The following is a 12,211-nucleotide window of genomic DNA, read 5'->3' on the forward strand; positions in this document are numbered from 1 at the left end:
GAGCTGGGCCGGGGGCACCGTGCGGGGCTGCGGCCGCGGCGAGTGCGGCGCTCGGGGTCTGTAAACGTAGCACAAGGGGCTGATTGTGTCGCGCTGTGTCATCGTGACCGGTTTGAGTGTTTCCTGGAACAGCTTTGTAGGAGCTGACGCTCCAAACCAGGCTGTTACATGATGATATATTTAAAAGCTTTTGAACGCTGTGTTTGCTCATACCCGATATTCTAGCGAAGCTCAGTTTTGCTGATGTCCAGTGCTTCAAATATAATTGTATTTACCTTAAATAAGAAAATCTACTACTCTTTTAAGTCAGTGTTATGAAACTGGTTCTTCGTTGTTTGAGAAGCTGCAAGCTAAAATTGGTTTAAACGGATGTGACTTGTTTGGTACAAGATCTTGCCTGGTTGTTGTACAGCTCGTGATCAAGTAGCCTGATTAATTCATCTGCCAAAACAGTTCTGCTTGTGGGTTAAACGGTTTTGCATATGTGTCAGTAACAGGGACATTAGGAGTGTTAAAGTCCACTTCATGTGACAGTATGTAGAGTTGACTCCCTGAAACTTTCTTAGGTAGTGTTACAAAAAAGGTTGAGATGTTTCAGTCTGTGTAATTTCTGTTTGTACAGACATTACATGTACCTTATTTTCTATATTTTGAAACACTCCTCTCTTTCTTCCTTACAGGTTTTGTTGCTCCCAAAAGAATTAAATGATTGAAATTACAGATTCTTACAATTTCATCTTGGGAACTGTCAGTGTCAATATGGAGGCGTAGGCACCTTAGAAGGGACATCAGTCTGAACTCTGGGAGGTAGTTCTGTGCAGAAATAAAGAAACTAAGGCAACAAATACTTATTTTTTAATCTGAAGGTTCTGTTTCTTTTGTATGCCATAAACATGGCACCCAGAAAAAACTCAATTCAACAGAATAAAGCATCGGAATATCCTGTAAAAAGACAATTAATTTATGTTAAATTTGATAACTCTGTTCTTGTAACTAAGGCACCAGGTTAAAACTGAAATGCTCTTGTTAAGTTACTGCAAAGAATGTTGTAGGCAGAAAAGCCTGGGGCTATTCCAGGCTTGTTAATAGAGTTCATCCTTGTCAGAGACAGTATGTAGGATTTGTTTCCTCTCAGAGCTGAATATTCGATATATGTGAGGTTGAGATAAAGTAACGTCTTTAGTTTTAGCAGCTATTCCAAGAATATACAGAGGTTGAGAGGTTTTGTTGGAAGTCCAGTAGTAGTGAATGTACCAGGTCAGTTCAGTAATGTCAGTTCAAGGTCTCTATTTTCCGTATGCCCTTTGAACTTTGTAAACCCTTATCTTTAGCCTCCTGATGAGGTTTACAAACTACAGTCTTTACATGCGTATAAGCTACATATGTATCAGCTGTCTAGGGTGAAACAGTTCTTAAATCACTTAACATATGCTCTGGATAAAAACAAGTGTTGTTTCAGTTGCCCCTCATTTTAGTTTCTTTATTGACAAAGGATTTTGATAAACCCATTTGAGGATTTTCTCTCTTGATCCCACCTCCACTAGCCTGACTAATTGGTATTGCTCTCCAAGATATGCAGAAGAGAAAAGCACGTGATGCTTCTGTGATTCATGGGAAGTTCCTTTTTGACATGCTGCTTTTTTCAGTTGTCAAAATGGGATGGGGCAGCTTTTGATTCAAAAGCAGTTGCATAAATTAAAGTACAAGAACTTCCCAAATGTTTAAAGGCTGTTAATCATGAAACTAATTCTGTTCACATGTGCATTTGAAGTTGCACATGAAAGTATTTAATTTTCAGGTTCTTGTTTTTGTACAGGCGGGGTTTATTCCAAACTGCCTTTAATGCACACAACTACCTCCCAGAGGAAGACTTGTCCCATTTTTTCCCGAAAATAGTCCATTATGAACGTAGTGGAAGATGCCCCTTTCTTGGCTAGCATCTTGAGGCAGAGTGCTGTGCATGGTGAACTGAAGTATGAGCTATCCTGTGAACTCTACAGAATGTCAACGTTTTCTACTTTCCCTGTGAACACGCCGGTGTCCGAACGGAGCCTCGCCCGGGCTGGGTTTTATTACACTGGTGTGCGAGACAAAGTTAAGTGCTTCAGTTGTGGCTTAACGTTGGATAACTGGCGACCAGGGGATAATGCTATGGAAAAACATAAACAGCTGTATCCTAGCTGCAGTTTTGTTCAGAGCATGCTTGCAGGTAACAACCTTGGACTGTCATCTCGTTCTGCTTTTTCGCCCTCGGTTTCAAGCAGTCTCTCACCATCTCTACACTCCATGTCACTTTCTCCGAGTTTAGAACAAGTTGGATATATCAGTGGCTCTTTTTCCAGTTTTCCTCAAGACCCAATAACTACTAGAGCAGTTGAAGACCTTTCATTCTTGAGACCTAAGCTTCACAATCCTTCTATGAGTACAGAAGATGCTAGGCTACGCACCTTTCACTTATGGCCACTGACGTTTCTCTCGCCCACTGATCTGGCAAAGGCTGGACTTTATTACTTGGGGACGGCAGACAAAGTTGCTTGTTTTACCTGTGGTGGTCAGCTGAGTAACTGGGAACCAAAAGATAATGCTGTGTCAGAACACCGGAGGCACTTCCCTCACTGCCCTTTTGTGGAAAACCTCACCCGAGAGCAGCCGAGTTTCAATGTCTCAAATGTGAGCATGCAAACCCATGAAGCACGTGTTAAAACATTCATTAATTGGCCAACTAGAATTCCAGTTCAGCCTGAACAGCTTGCAGATGCTGGCTTTTACTATGTAGGTAAGAAAAATTGACTTCTCCAGTTTTATCTGTACTGCTATGTCAGAATTTACTTTAAAGTAATCGTGTGAATGTTTGTTAGATATTTTGCCTTTTTTTTTTTTTTTAAAGGTCGCAATGATGATGTCAAGTGTTTTTGCTGTGATGGTGGGTTAAGGTGCTGGGAATCTGGAGATGATCCATGGATTGAGCATGCTAAGTGGTTTCCAAGGTAACTTGCATAATCTTTCTTATAATTTGTTTACAGTCTTAAATCTAATTTTAGCAGATACGTACTGCACTTCATAGTTTAGTTCAACTTCACCACATGAATTCACTCTTTCATTTGGATGTATTTCATGTGTATTTAAAAGCTCTGAAGTGCTAAGGTGGCCTTAATTAAAACATTTCTTCATTAAGCATGGTATATAATGCTTTCCACCTCATAATTAAAAGCTGTGTGCATTCCCAAGTCACTGATAGCGACCGAAACTGCACTGCTAATGAGCATACTTCTCCAAGAGAAGCTGTCAGAAAGCAGATTGAGGAGAGCAAAAGCTGCTGAGAAATGAAGTAGAAGGATATTTAACTCATTCATTCTAGTTCTGTGCCAATGCTGAATGTTCTTGAACCAGTTTTTCTGCTTGGGTGGTTTAGTTTCCTGTGTGTGGAAAGGCTTGTTGAGAAGGTTTCAGCAGCTGTTTAATGTATGTCTCTATTGGAAAAATGACAGAAACAACTTTATAATGTCACCCATAATTAAGTGACAATTTCATTCCTAATTGCTATCTGTGCCTGTGGAAATTGCCACCTACATTAATGACAGAAATAGCTGCACTTAATTTCAGGAAAGCTAGTAATAGTTCTTCTCATTGTAGATCTCCAACAAGGCTTTCATGGGCAATTTACTGACTACTGTTGGACTACATGATGTCTGTAGAGTTAAATGACACCTTTGTTTCTTACCATGTTAAGCCTGTCACTAAATGTACTTGAGATAAAACTGCATTAGTGAAGCACATCTGGCCTTGATAGTAGTGTTCAATTTTGAATTCTTCTGAATTATTTGGGTAGGATATAAGAAAGGTGAGATGCAAGATAGGAACAGTTTATCACTGCACTTTGTAGTGATGCTGACACAGTATCTTTTCTCATGACATGCCATTTTGATTACAAGTGGTAGCAGAATGTAAATCTGCTGCATTTATATACATAAGCCTACTGACAGCTGAACATCATGGGAAAGCTTTAGCAAAGTGTCACTAGGCTGCATCAGGCTTCCAATTAAGAGTACTCTTTCTCTTCTGAAGGAAGAGAAATGTATTTAAGTTACATGCATTCATTCTTATGTATTTTTTTTCCTTTGGCAAGTAGAAATTATAATTTGATACACTTTTGTCAATGTTTCAGGTGTGAGTATCTACTTCGTGTAAAAGGAAGAGAGTTTATAAGTCAAATTCAGGCCAGATTTCCCCATCTCCTTGAACAGGTAAACTTTACTGTCCCATAACTTTGGTTTTCCCATGCTGAAGACTGCTGTGCCCTTTTTGGGAGTTTGATCCATCCTTCTGCCTCATTTCTGTGTATATTTCTCCTAGGTTTCTAACATGGTAAATGCTCTTCATGAGCACAAAAATGAAACTAGTGCTGAACCATGGCTGATCTTGAACTAGTATAGTTTAACGTGTACAGATTACTTATGGAAAGTCCTGTGAGGCTATGAGCTCCATTACGTCAGGAGAGGGGAATTCTGATTATATGTGTCATTGAATAATGCAGATTAGCAATTATGATTTCAGAAATCAGTCATGGACAGCCTGAATTATTTCTATCCTTAATTCTCATGGCAAGAGTAAGCCAAACTCCTCTTCATGGAAGTGACCAGCACTAACTTTACATTGATCATACAAAATTTCCAGACTTGTGTAACTGCATATAAAATACTTACTGGTACCAACTTGGGTAAAAAGCTTAGCATGATTGGTGATGGAAGAATGTGTTAGAAAGGTTCAGAGGGAAAAGGAATATTTTGATACTAATGTAGTTCTTTTGTGCTCCACAGCTCTTGTCAACCTCTGATACGCCTGTAGATGAAAACATTGACCCCCCAAGTATGTGTATTAAAGCATGTTTTTAAACTTCCTCAACATTTTGCAGACTTAATAATTGCTAAGCAAAGTAGCTTTGGATAGCCAATTCTTAGATTTGTTTCCTAAAATTTAGGTAGCTTTGACATTGTATGGACAGACTCAAGGAGACACCTGAAAGAGATTCTGTCTTTCATTTTCCTCATTTTCATGCCAGCAGCTCATCTTGAAGTTTTTGGGTTTGAATGCTTGGCATTTGCTGTCTTTTTAGTTTCAGGGTTGGGTTAAGCAAAGCAAGTACTGAACTTGGTGGAACAGTTGCTAGAGGGTGTCATGACTATGCAGTTATGCAGCTCCATTTTTAAGCATGTAGCTAGGTAAATGCTCTGAGTTGAGCAGCAGCAGTTTAGGAGAAGGTATGAGAAACTGATAAAGTCAAGTCTTTCTGGGCTGGACTCTATTTATGGTGGAAATAATCCACTCACCCTCTAGGAGGAGCTGATGCTATCCTAGGTGCTGCTGGTTGAGGACAATGAATCAGAATCCCACATGTCTGGTGCTTACTAAATTGAGTGGAAAATACTGATCAAGAACTGGAATAGAGCAATTGTTTGTACTATAAACTCCTGAATTGTGATCCCCCCACCAAGACATTTTTCAAGGCTGAAGTTAGAAACGACTAAGTCAAAAAAACACTGCTGAAACACAATGGAATTGTCAGTGGTTTCTCTGGATTATCCTAGGTTTTAGCAAAGGCCTGACATGGATTGATGTTTCTCTTGGATTAAATCCATGACTAAGTAACTGGCTTCCATTTTTAAAACTACTTATAAAAATTCTGTTTAACCATTGAAATTTTTTACTGCTAGGCACTCGTGTGTAGGTGATGTTGATGTGTGGAACTTCTGGGTTGTATAGGTACTTTATTCTTTATATTATACACAGTGATTTTCCTCTTTGATTAGTTATACATTTTGAACCTGGAGAGAGTCATTCAGAAGATGTGATCATGATGAACACGCCTGTGGTTAAAGCTGCCTTGGAGATGGGATTCAGTAGAAGGTTAATAAAGCAAACAGTGCAAAGTAAAATCTTGGCCACTGGAGAAAACTACAAGACTGTTAATGATCTTGTGTCTGATCTGCTCACTGCTGAAGATGAGACGAGGGAAGAAGAGAAGGAGAAGCAATTAGAAGAAGTGGCATCAGGTATGCATAAGGCACAAATGCAAGTGGAATCTGAATGGCTTGGAATATGTATAGTTTTTATATTTGTTTTTATTGACTAAGTGATTTAGTTTTAGGATCAGCTTCTCTAAAAGCACTGTCAGGATATCTGTGTGGAACTAGCAGTCTGGGAATTGTTTCATTCCCTTACAGGAGGGTGGTTCATACCAGGTGCCAAGGATTCAGAGTCACCTATTCTTTCCACAGGAACAAAGCCAAATTTTTTCATTTGTGTGTCTTTATATTGCTGTTAATGAAAGCCTTGGCGCACACTATCATTTTATTTCCAAATTTGCCTGCTCTTTAAGCTGCTGGAGTTGGTGAGCCACCAATATCCACCTCATGGAAGAGGCCACAAACTTCTACAAATTCAGATTCTGAAGGTGGCCAAAGATCTGTTTTTCTATGTCTTACTCAGCTCATGTACATCAGCAATTTAAGTGTTTATTTGATGTGTCTTTAACATTTCCTGTTGTTTCAATACCATATGAGCTTTGAAGCCTAAAAAAATCCTTCTGTTTTTCAGTCCATGAAGCATAACGAAACTTCTCAGTTATAAACTGAATTAAGACAGCTTCTTTCCTGGTTGTATTTCTATCAAAAAAGCATAGATGGATTCAACATTAAATCCTAATGGAAATTATTTTGGTTTGTTGTTTGTGGTAGACTATTAAAAAAGTCTCCAGAATCTGGCTGTGCTGTACTTCTGTTTTTCTTGCACGTAATTCTTTTGGACACCTCTTAGAAGAGCTTTTTTCTATCTACAGACGTGATTTTTGTCTCCCACTGACTAAAGCTAACCTTGTTGGTTGTTGATGAGTTAGCACTGGTGTTAGGCAGAGGTGGTTTTCTTTGCAGTTCTGCAGAAGGTGTAAGTCTTGCTTGTGTAGAGTTAGACAAGATCCTCTCAGGTAACTCAACCTAGAGATGGGAGCAGGTTGTTTCCTTGGTGAAAAGGCTTTGGCGAATGCCACTAATGAGAGGTTTATTAATGATATGCAGTAAGCAAGCATTTCAAGTAGACTTTAAAGAATGTACTGATTATTGTTAAACAAAAATGCAACTTGAAGTAAGGTATTCCTAACAAATACCTCTTTGCATTCCAGATGATTTGTCCTTAATCCGAAAGAATCGGATGGCTTTGTTCCAACGTTTAACAGGTGTACTTCCAATCCTGGGGAGTTTGCGATCAGCTAATGTGATAACAGAACTTGAGCATGATATTATTAAGCAAAAGACTCAGACACCGTTGCAAGCAAGGGAACTGATAGACACTATTTTAGTGAAAGGAAATGAAGCAGCCACCATATTCAGGAACTGCCTGCGAGACTGTGACCCTGTGCTCTACAAAGATTTATTTGGTATGTCTGACTGGTTTTGTTTTGTTTTTAAAGGATGTGACTTTAGAGAAGCCTAACCAGTGCTGTCATAGCAACCTAAAGAAAAAAACCCACCACAAAACCAAACAGATGCTGTTTGAATATAGATTAGTCAAATTACAAGGATTTTTTTTTTCCTCTTATTTTAGTGGAGAAGAACATGAAGTATGTTCCCACAGAAGATGTTTCAGGTACCTTAAATGCTACCTTTTTATCTCAAAGAATATTGTAGAACAAATAGCTAATATCATAAAAGAGGAAATTAATTTGGAAAAGAAGTAAGTTTTATGCTTTATTCTCTCCTTAATTCTGCTTTAGTAAGATGGGCTTACCTGAAAAAGTTAACCAAAATTAGGTGCATGTGCAGACTTGCAACCAAATCTATTGGCTATAAGCAGTATCCTGTGTCTTGCACATGCTTTTGTGCCTTAGGATCTAGAGCTTTCTGGAGCTCAGCAATTCAAGCGTGTGCTGGACTTGCTCCTGTTACAAGCTGTCATTCAGGCATTTGGTAAAGACTGGAGAATGAATAGTAGGCTAGGATTTCACAGCAGGTACCAGCTCTGGTTTTCCAGTGGGTTATAGGTGTCCTGAGATCTAACTTGACCAACAGCTTGGTACAAAAGCTTATCAGACACAGGATTGAGTTTGCTCTGGTTCTTAGTCTTGTAGTTTAATCTTTTAATAGACTGTGTAAAAGCCTGACTGTAGCTCACTTCCACCAGTCAGGCTGTGCTCTGTTTCTGATAGCCAAGCAACAAAAGTACAGCATCTGCTGAAATATAAACACTGGTTAGCCTCCTACCCCTGTGCTGTTCGTCATCTCACAGAAGTGGAAAGTGCAGACTAGTTCCTTGCGTGCCACTTTCTGAGCTCTGGAAAATGTTCTTATTTTCTCACTGTCATCTATAATTTAGTGAATGGAGATAGAGAGATAAAGGATGAAATGGAACTCTAGATATAAATGTATTATATACACATGTATTCAGGCTGACTAAAAGTTAACTTTTTCCAGGTTTACCTATGGAAGAACAATTAAGAAGATTGCAAGAGGAAAGAACATGTAAAGTTTGCATGGACAAAGAAGTCTCTATTGTTTTTATTCCATGTGGTCACTTAGTGGTATGCAAAGAATGTGCACCATCCCTTAGAAAATGCCCTATTTGCAGGGGGACAATAAAGGGAACAGTTCGGACATTTCTTTCATAAAGAGGGAAACTTGCAAAATGTCTTTGTTCCTGTGATCCTCCAACAGCTGAAGCTTAAGCCAGCAGTGTCTTAAGAGTGGAAAATTGTGGTACAGAAAATGATGAATCAACTACCTAACACTGTTGTGTAATAGTAAACTGTATCATCATTATAAGTATACTAAGCCTTTGGTGCCAAAGACTCTGTTCTTAAAACTAACTCAGTATTAGGGTGAGGTTTTTGTGGTGTTCCTTTCTGAGTAAGGAAAGTAGTTTCACTAGTGTCACTTTGAATAAAATACTTTTTTGCTTGAGTTCTTAAATGGAGCTTGGCATAACTCTTCTCATGAGTTTCCTCCATGTGGATATGAGAAAATATATTAAGGTTACTGTTTATTAATAATTAATATTAATTAAGTTAGCTACTGTTTTGGCTCTGTTTAGGCCTTCTTCTGGACTTAAGGAGAAAAGTGGCTAACTGTTGCAGGAATAGCAGGACTTTAAATTAGGTTTTCTCATGTCTTGATACTTGTGTAATGTGTGTTCCTAATAGTTTATATGAAGACTGAATTAAAATATTTTTGCTTCTCAAACAAATGCTTGTTTACTCTGTTCCCACTGTCGGCTTTTCTCTGTAGACTGCAGTGACTAGAATGCTGTCTTCCTGGCAAGTTTGGGGTTGTTTGCCTGCAAAAGTACAGTAAAACATAATTGTGTTTGTCTTTACTTTTTGGACAGGGAAATGAGCTTCTATGCTGCTTGGTGATCCCTGTTTATTTAAAAAGCAATCAGAACCCCCCCCAAAAAAACACCAACAGCAGCTGGTACTTCTCATGTCTTAATTTTTCAAAGGATAGAGATCCTGGCCAGGAATGGTCCTCACGACCTTTAAAGATGAGGCAGGGAGTAGCTATACAGTCTTTGTGCTAGGGGTTAAATGTAAAAGCTACTTTTCTGTGTTTGGAACTTTTACAGTCAACTGTGCAGTTAAATAGTTCAGTGAGGACAGTTGTGCAAGGGAAGATACAAATACATTCTAGCTATCACCTTCTTGCCTGCCCCCTATCCCCTGAGCTGAAGTCCCTTTCAAAATAATACTGGAGATACTAATTTGTAAGAAGTCTTGCTTTGTTGTCTGGAGAGTTGGGAGAGGGGTGTAAGGATCTGGATTTGTCTTTTGAACATATCTAGAGTCAATCCAGCAACACTGAGGTTTGGTCTCACCCATTCTTCCAGAATTTCTGTAACACTGTTTAATGCTATGCATTAGCTGGTACCGTAATTGTTTTCATGCTTTGGTACACATTCCTTGCAGGATGCTAGATTCTTTAATTCTTCTAAATGCAGACTTTTGTCCAGCTTTATTAGGTGTACATATCTTCCCTTTATGTTTTTATATTTAAGCTGTAAATGTTTCAAACCTAGCATGTAGTTTGAAACAGCTTTGATTAATGCACACTTGCTTTTCTCTAAAAGCTCTATTGTCTTGTGTAACAGCTTAAACGGTTGTCAAATGTTATGACAGCTTCTTAGGTAAGGAAGCACGGGACTTGAAATTTGATGTTCCAACCCAGAAATTAGTAATACTAGAATCAAGTATACTTTGTACAGCTTTAGAAGAGTCTGCAGGGGAAGCTGGAGAGGTCAGGCTCACCTGAAGAGTATGGAATTGTTAGCATCTAAGCCTTGTTTCTGAACAGGGAAGAGAACAGGGAAAAATGTAGTAGCAGGCAGACTTTTTAAGCAATGCATTTTTCTTTAGAGCCATATGGGGTTAGAGTTTTTCAGACACAGCAGTTAACTATGTATAGATCAGATGAGAGGATGTACAAAGCTTTAAAAACTGTGTGATTCAGTGTCATTTGTGACGCCGAGGGTATCTCAAGACCTGGAACATACCTATCAGCCCTGGTCAGTGTTTTGAATGTCCTGGGCAGCTTCAGACAGCAGTGGTGGCTTGGATCTAGGCACCTGAATCGCTTTCTGAGAAGAGGAAGAACTTGATCTAGAAACTAGTGGGTAAAACACTTTGACCTAGTTTTGGCAGGAAGGCTAATCTAAGTTATGGCTTTCTACTATGCCCCACTGTAATGATTGTGGTTGCTCTATACAATGCTGTACATGTAAGCAGTTATGCTCTCCTCAGCACTACTCCAAGAAAACTCTAATCAAGCTCATTGTAGCACATTGCAAACAGATGCCTGGCAAAATGTTAAACCACAGGCAACACTGGCTGCTTAGTGTTTTATTCTGAGAGAATCAGGTGACTCCTGTCACTTGGGAACCAGCTGACCATGCTGACACTTTGTTCTGTGTCCACTTCTGTCTTTGAAAGTATTTTCCAGAGCTCTGACTGGGTTAAACAGCAACAAACAGCCCCCCTGCCCCCAGCTCCCTGTGCAGCTTTGCTGATGGAGCAGCTCAAGTTCTCGGACAGCAAGGCTTGTCTTGAGCTCACAGTGTGTGTTTGCATGGCTTAGGGGGTGTAGTCTGTGAACTTCAGTATCGCTGGAGTTCAGTAGTCAGGCTTGCTCTAAGATGAAGATAGAAGCAATATTCTGAGCTCCCATAAATGAGCAATTTCTTTGCTGGAATGAAGCTTATCATATCTGCAATGGATCTAGCCTGGAGCAAGCTGCAGTTTCTGATACTGCTTTGCGATACTGCAAGGTACAGAGGCTTCCAAAGTAGCAGTTGTATGTTTTGTGAAGGAGGTGCCATGAAGCTTTATTTTAATTATTTAACAGTTTCCTGAATTTTATTTTTTTTTTTGGTGTTCTCTTTTTTGACTGAATGCACATCTTGTCTTTTGTTTGCTTTTAAGCATTGACCAGGACAATTGACAAAACCAGAGTGGCATGAGTATGTAAGTTTTAACAGCCACTGAACAAAAAAGAAAGGTATGAAAAATTTGTAAGGGATAATGTTCAAGTTACTGAATATTATTACTGTAACATGATCTTGCTTTAATAGTTGGGGATTTTAAAGAAACATGACTCCCAATAAAGCACTGCAGCATTTCTGAACTACTTTGAAGCCTTTGATGCAGGGTCCCCTCAAAACAATTCAGCTGGAAGGGCTGATTTGGTACTGGAATACAGGCTAAAGGTGAGTTGCATAAAAAGGAAAGACTTATATGGGAGGAAGGCAGAATGCTGCAGCCCTGAGATGTGACCATAAGATTGATCCTGGTATGTTTGAAGGGCAAAAGTAACATTCATGATAGCTGACCTAAATGTTCTGTAGCCATTGGATGACTTCCCCAGCCTATAGTAATTTTAATATGAATTTTAAGGATAAAAACTGAGTATAGAGGTTGCGTGAAAGAACTGTAATAATGAATTGAATGCTGGTGATGGGCTTAAAACGTGATACTGCAAATGCAGTTCAGTGATGTGTCACCAGAGGGGCTCCTAAGCAAGACATCTGCATTGCTCAGCCATCAGTACTGGTGAGAAAACAGACACACAGTCCTGTTGAGAGGATGAGCTAGAAAGTGTTGAACCATTTACGCAATGTTAATAAACTCAGTTAAGGAACAGCTGAATGACTGTAGTATAAACATACTTAGAGAAGG

General features: G+C 39.2%; 1 protein-coding gene across 1 annotated transcript; it reads left to right on the top strand.

Annotated features, from left to right (window-relative positions):
- Window positions 1-1,902: 1,902 nt before the first annotated feature.
- Window positions 1,903-8,917, top strand: LOC103797280 (inhibitor of apoptosis protein). Its single transcript, XM_009069480.1, has 8 exons — window positions 1,903-2,776; window positions 2,888-2,987; window positions 4,166-4,244; window positions 4,818-4,866; window positions 5,808-6,050; window positions 7,175-7,429; window positions 7,597-7,638; window positions 8,463-8,917. The coding sequence occupies exons 1-8, from the start codon at window positions 1,903-1,905 to the stop codon at window positions 8,654-8,656; spliced, it is 1,836 nt and encodes a 611-aa protein (XP_009067728.1). The 3' UTR covers window positions 8,657-8,917.
- The last annotated feature ends 3,294 nt before the right edge of the window (window positions 8,918-12,211 follow it).

The sequence above is a fragment of the Acanthisitta chloris genome, unplaced genomic scaffold (assembly GCF_000695815.1).
Source record: "Acanthisitta chloris isolate BGI_N310 unplaced genomic scaffold, ASM69581v1 scaffold3292, whole genome shotgun sequence".
Lineage (NCBI taxonomy): Eukaryota > Metazoa > Chordata > Aves > Passeriformes > Acanthisittidae > Acanthisitta > Acanthisitta chloris.

Bases quoted from the DNA above. Each gene is read 5' to 3' on its own strand.
- LOC103797280 (XM_009069480.1), top strand. From the start codon at position 1,903: ATGAACGTAGTGGAAGATGCCCCTTTCTTGGCTAGCATCTTGAGGCAG. The intron at 2,988-4,165 runs GTAACTTGCATA...TCAATGTTTCAG, and splicing joins CATGCTAAGTGGTTTCCAAG to GTGTGAGTATCTACTTCGTG. The intron at 4,245-4,817 runs GTAAACTTTACT...TGTGCTCCACAG, and splicing joins TTCCCCATCTCCTTGAACAG to CTCTTGTCAACCTCTGATAC.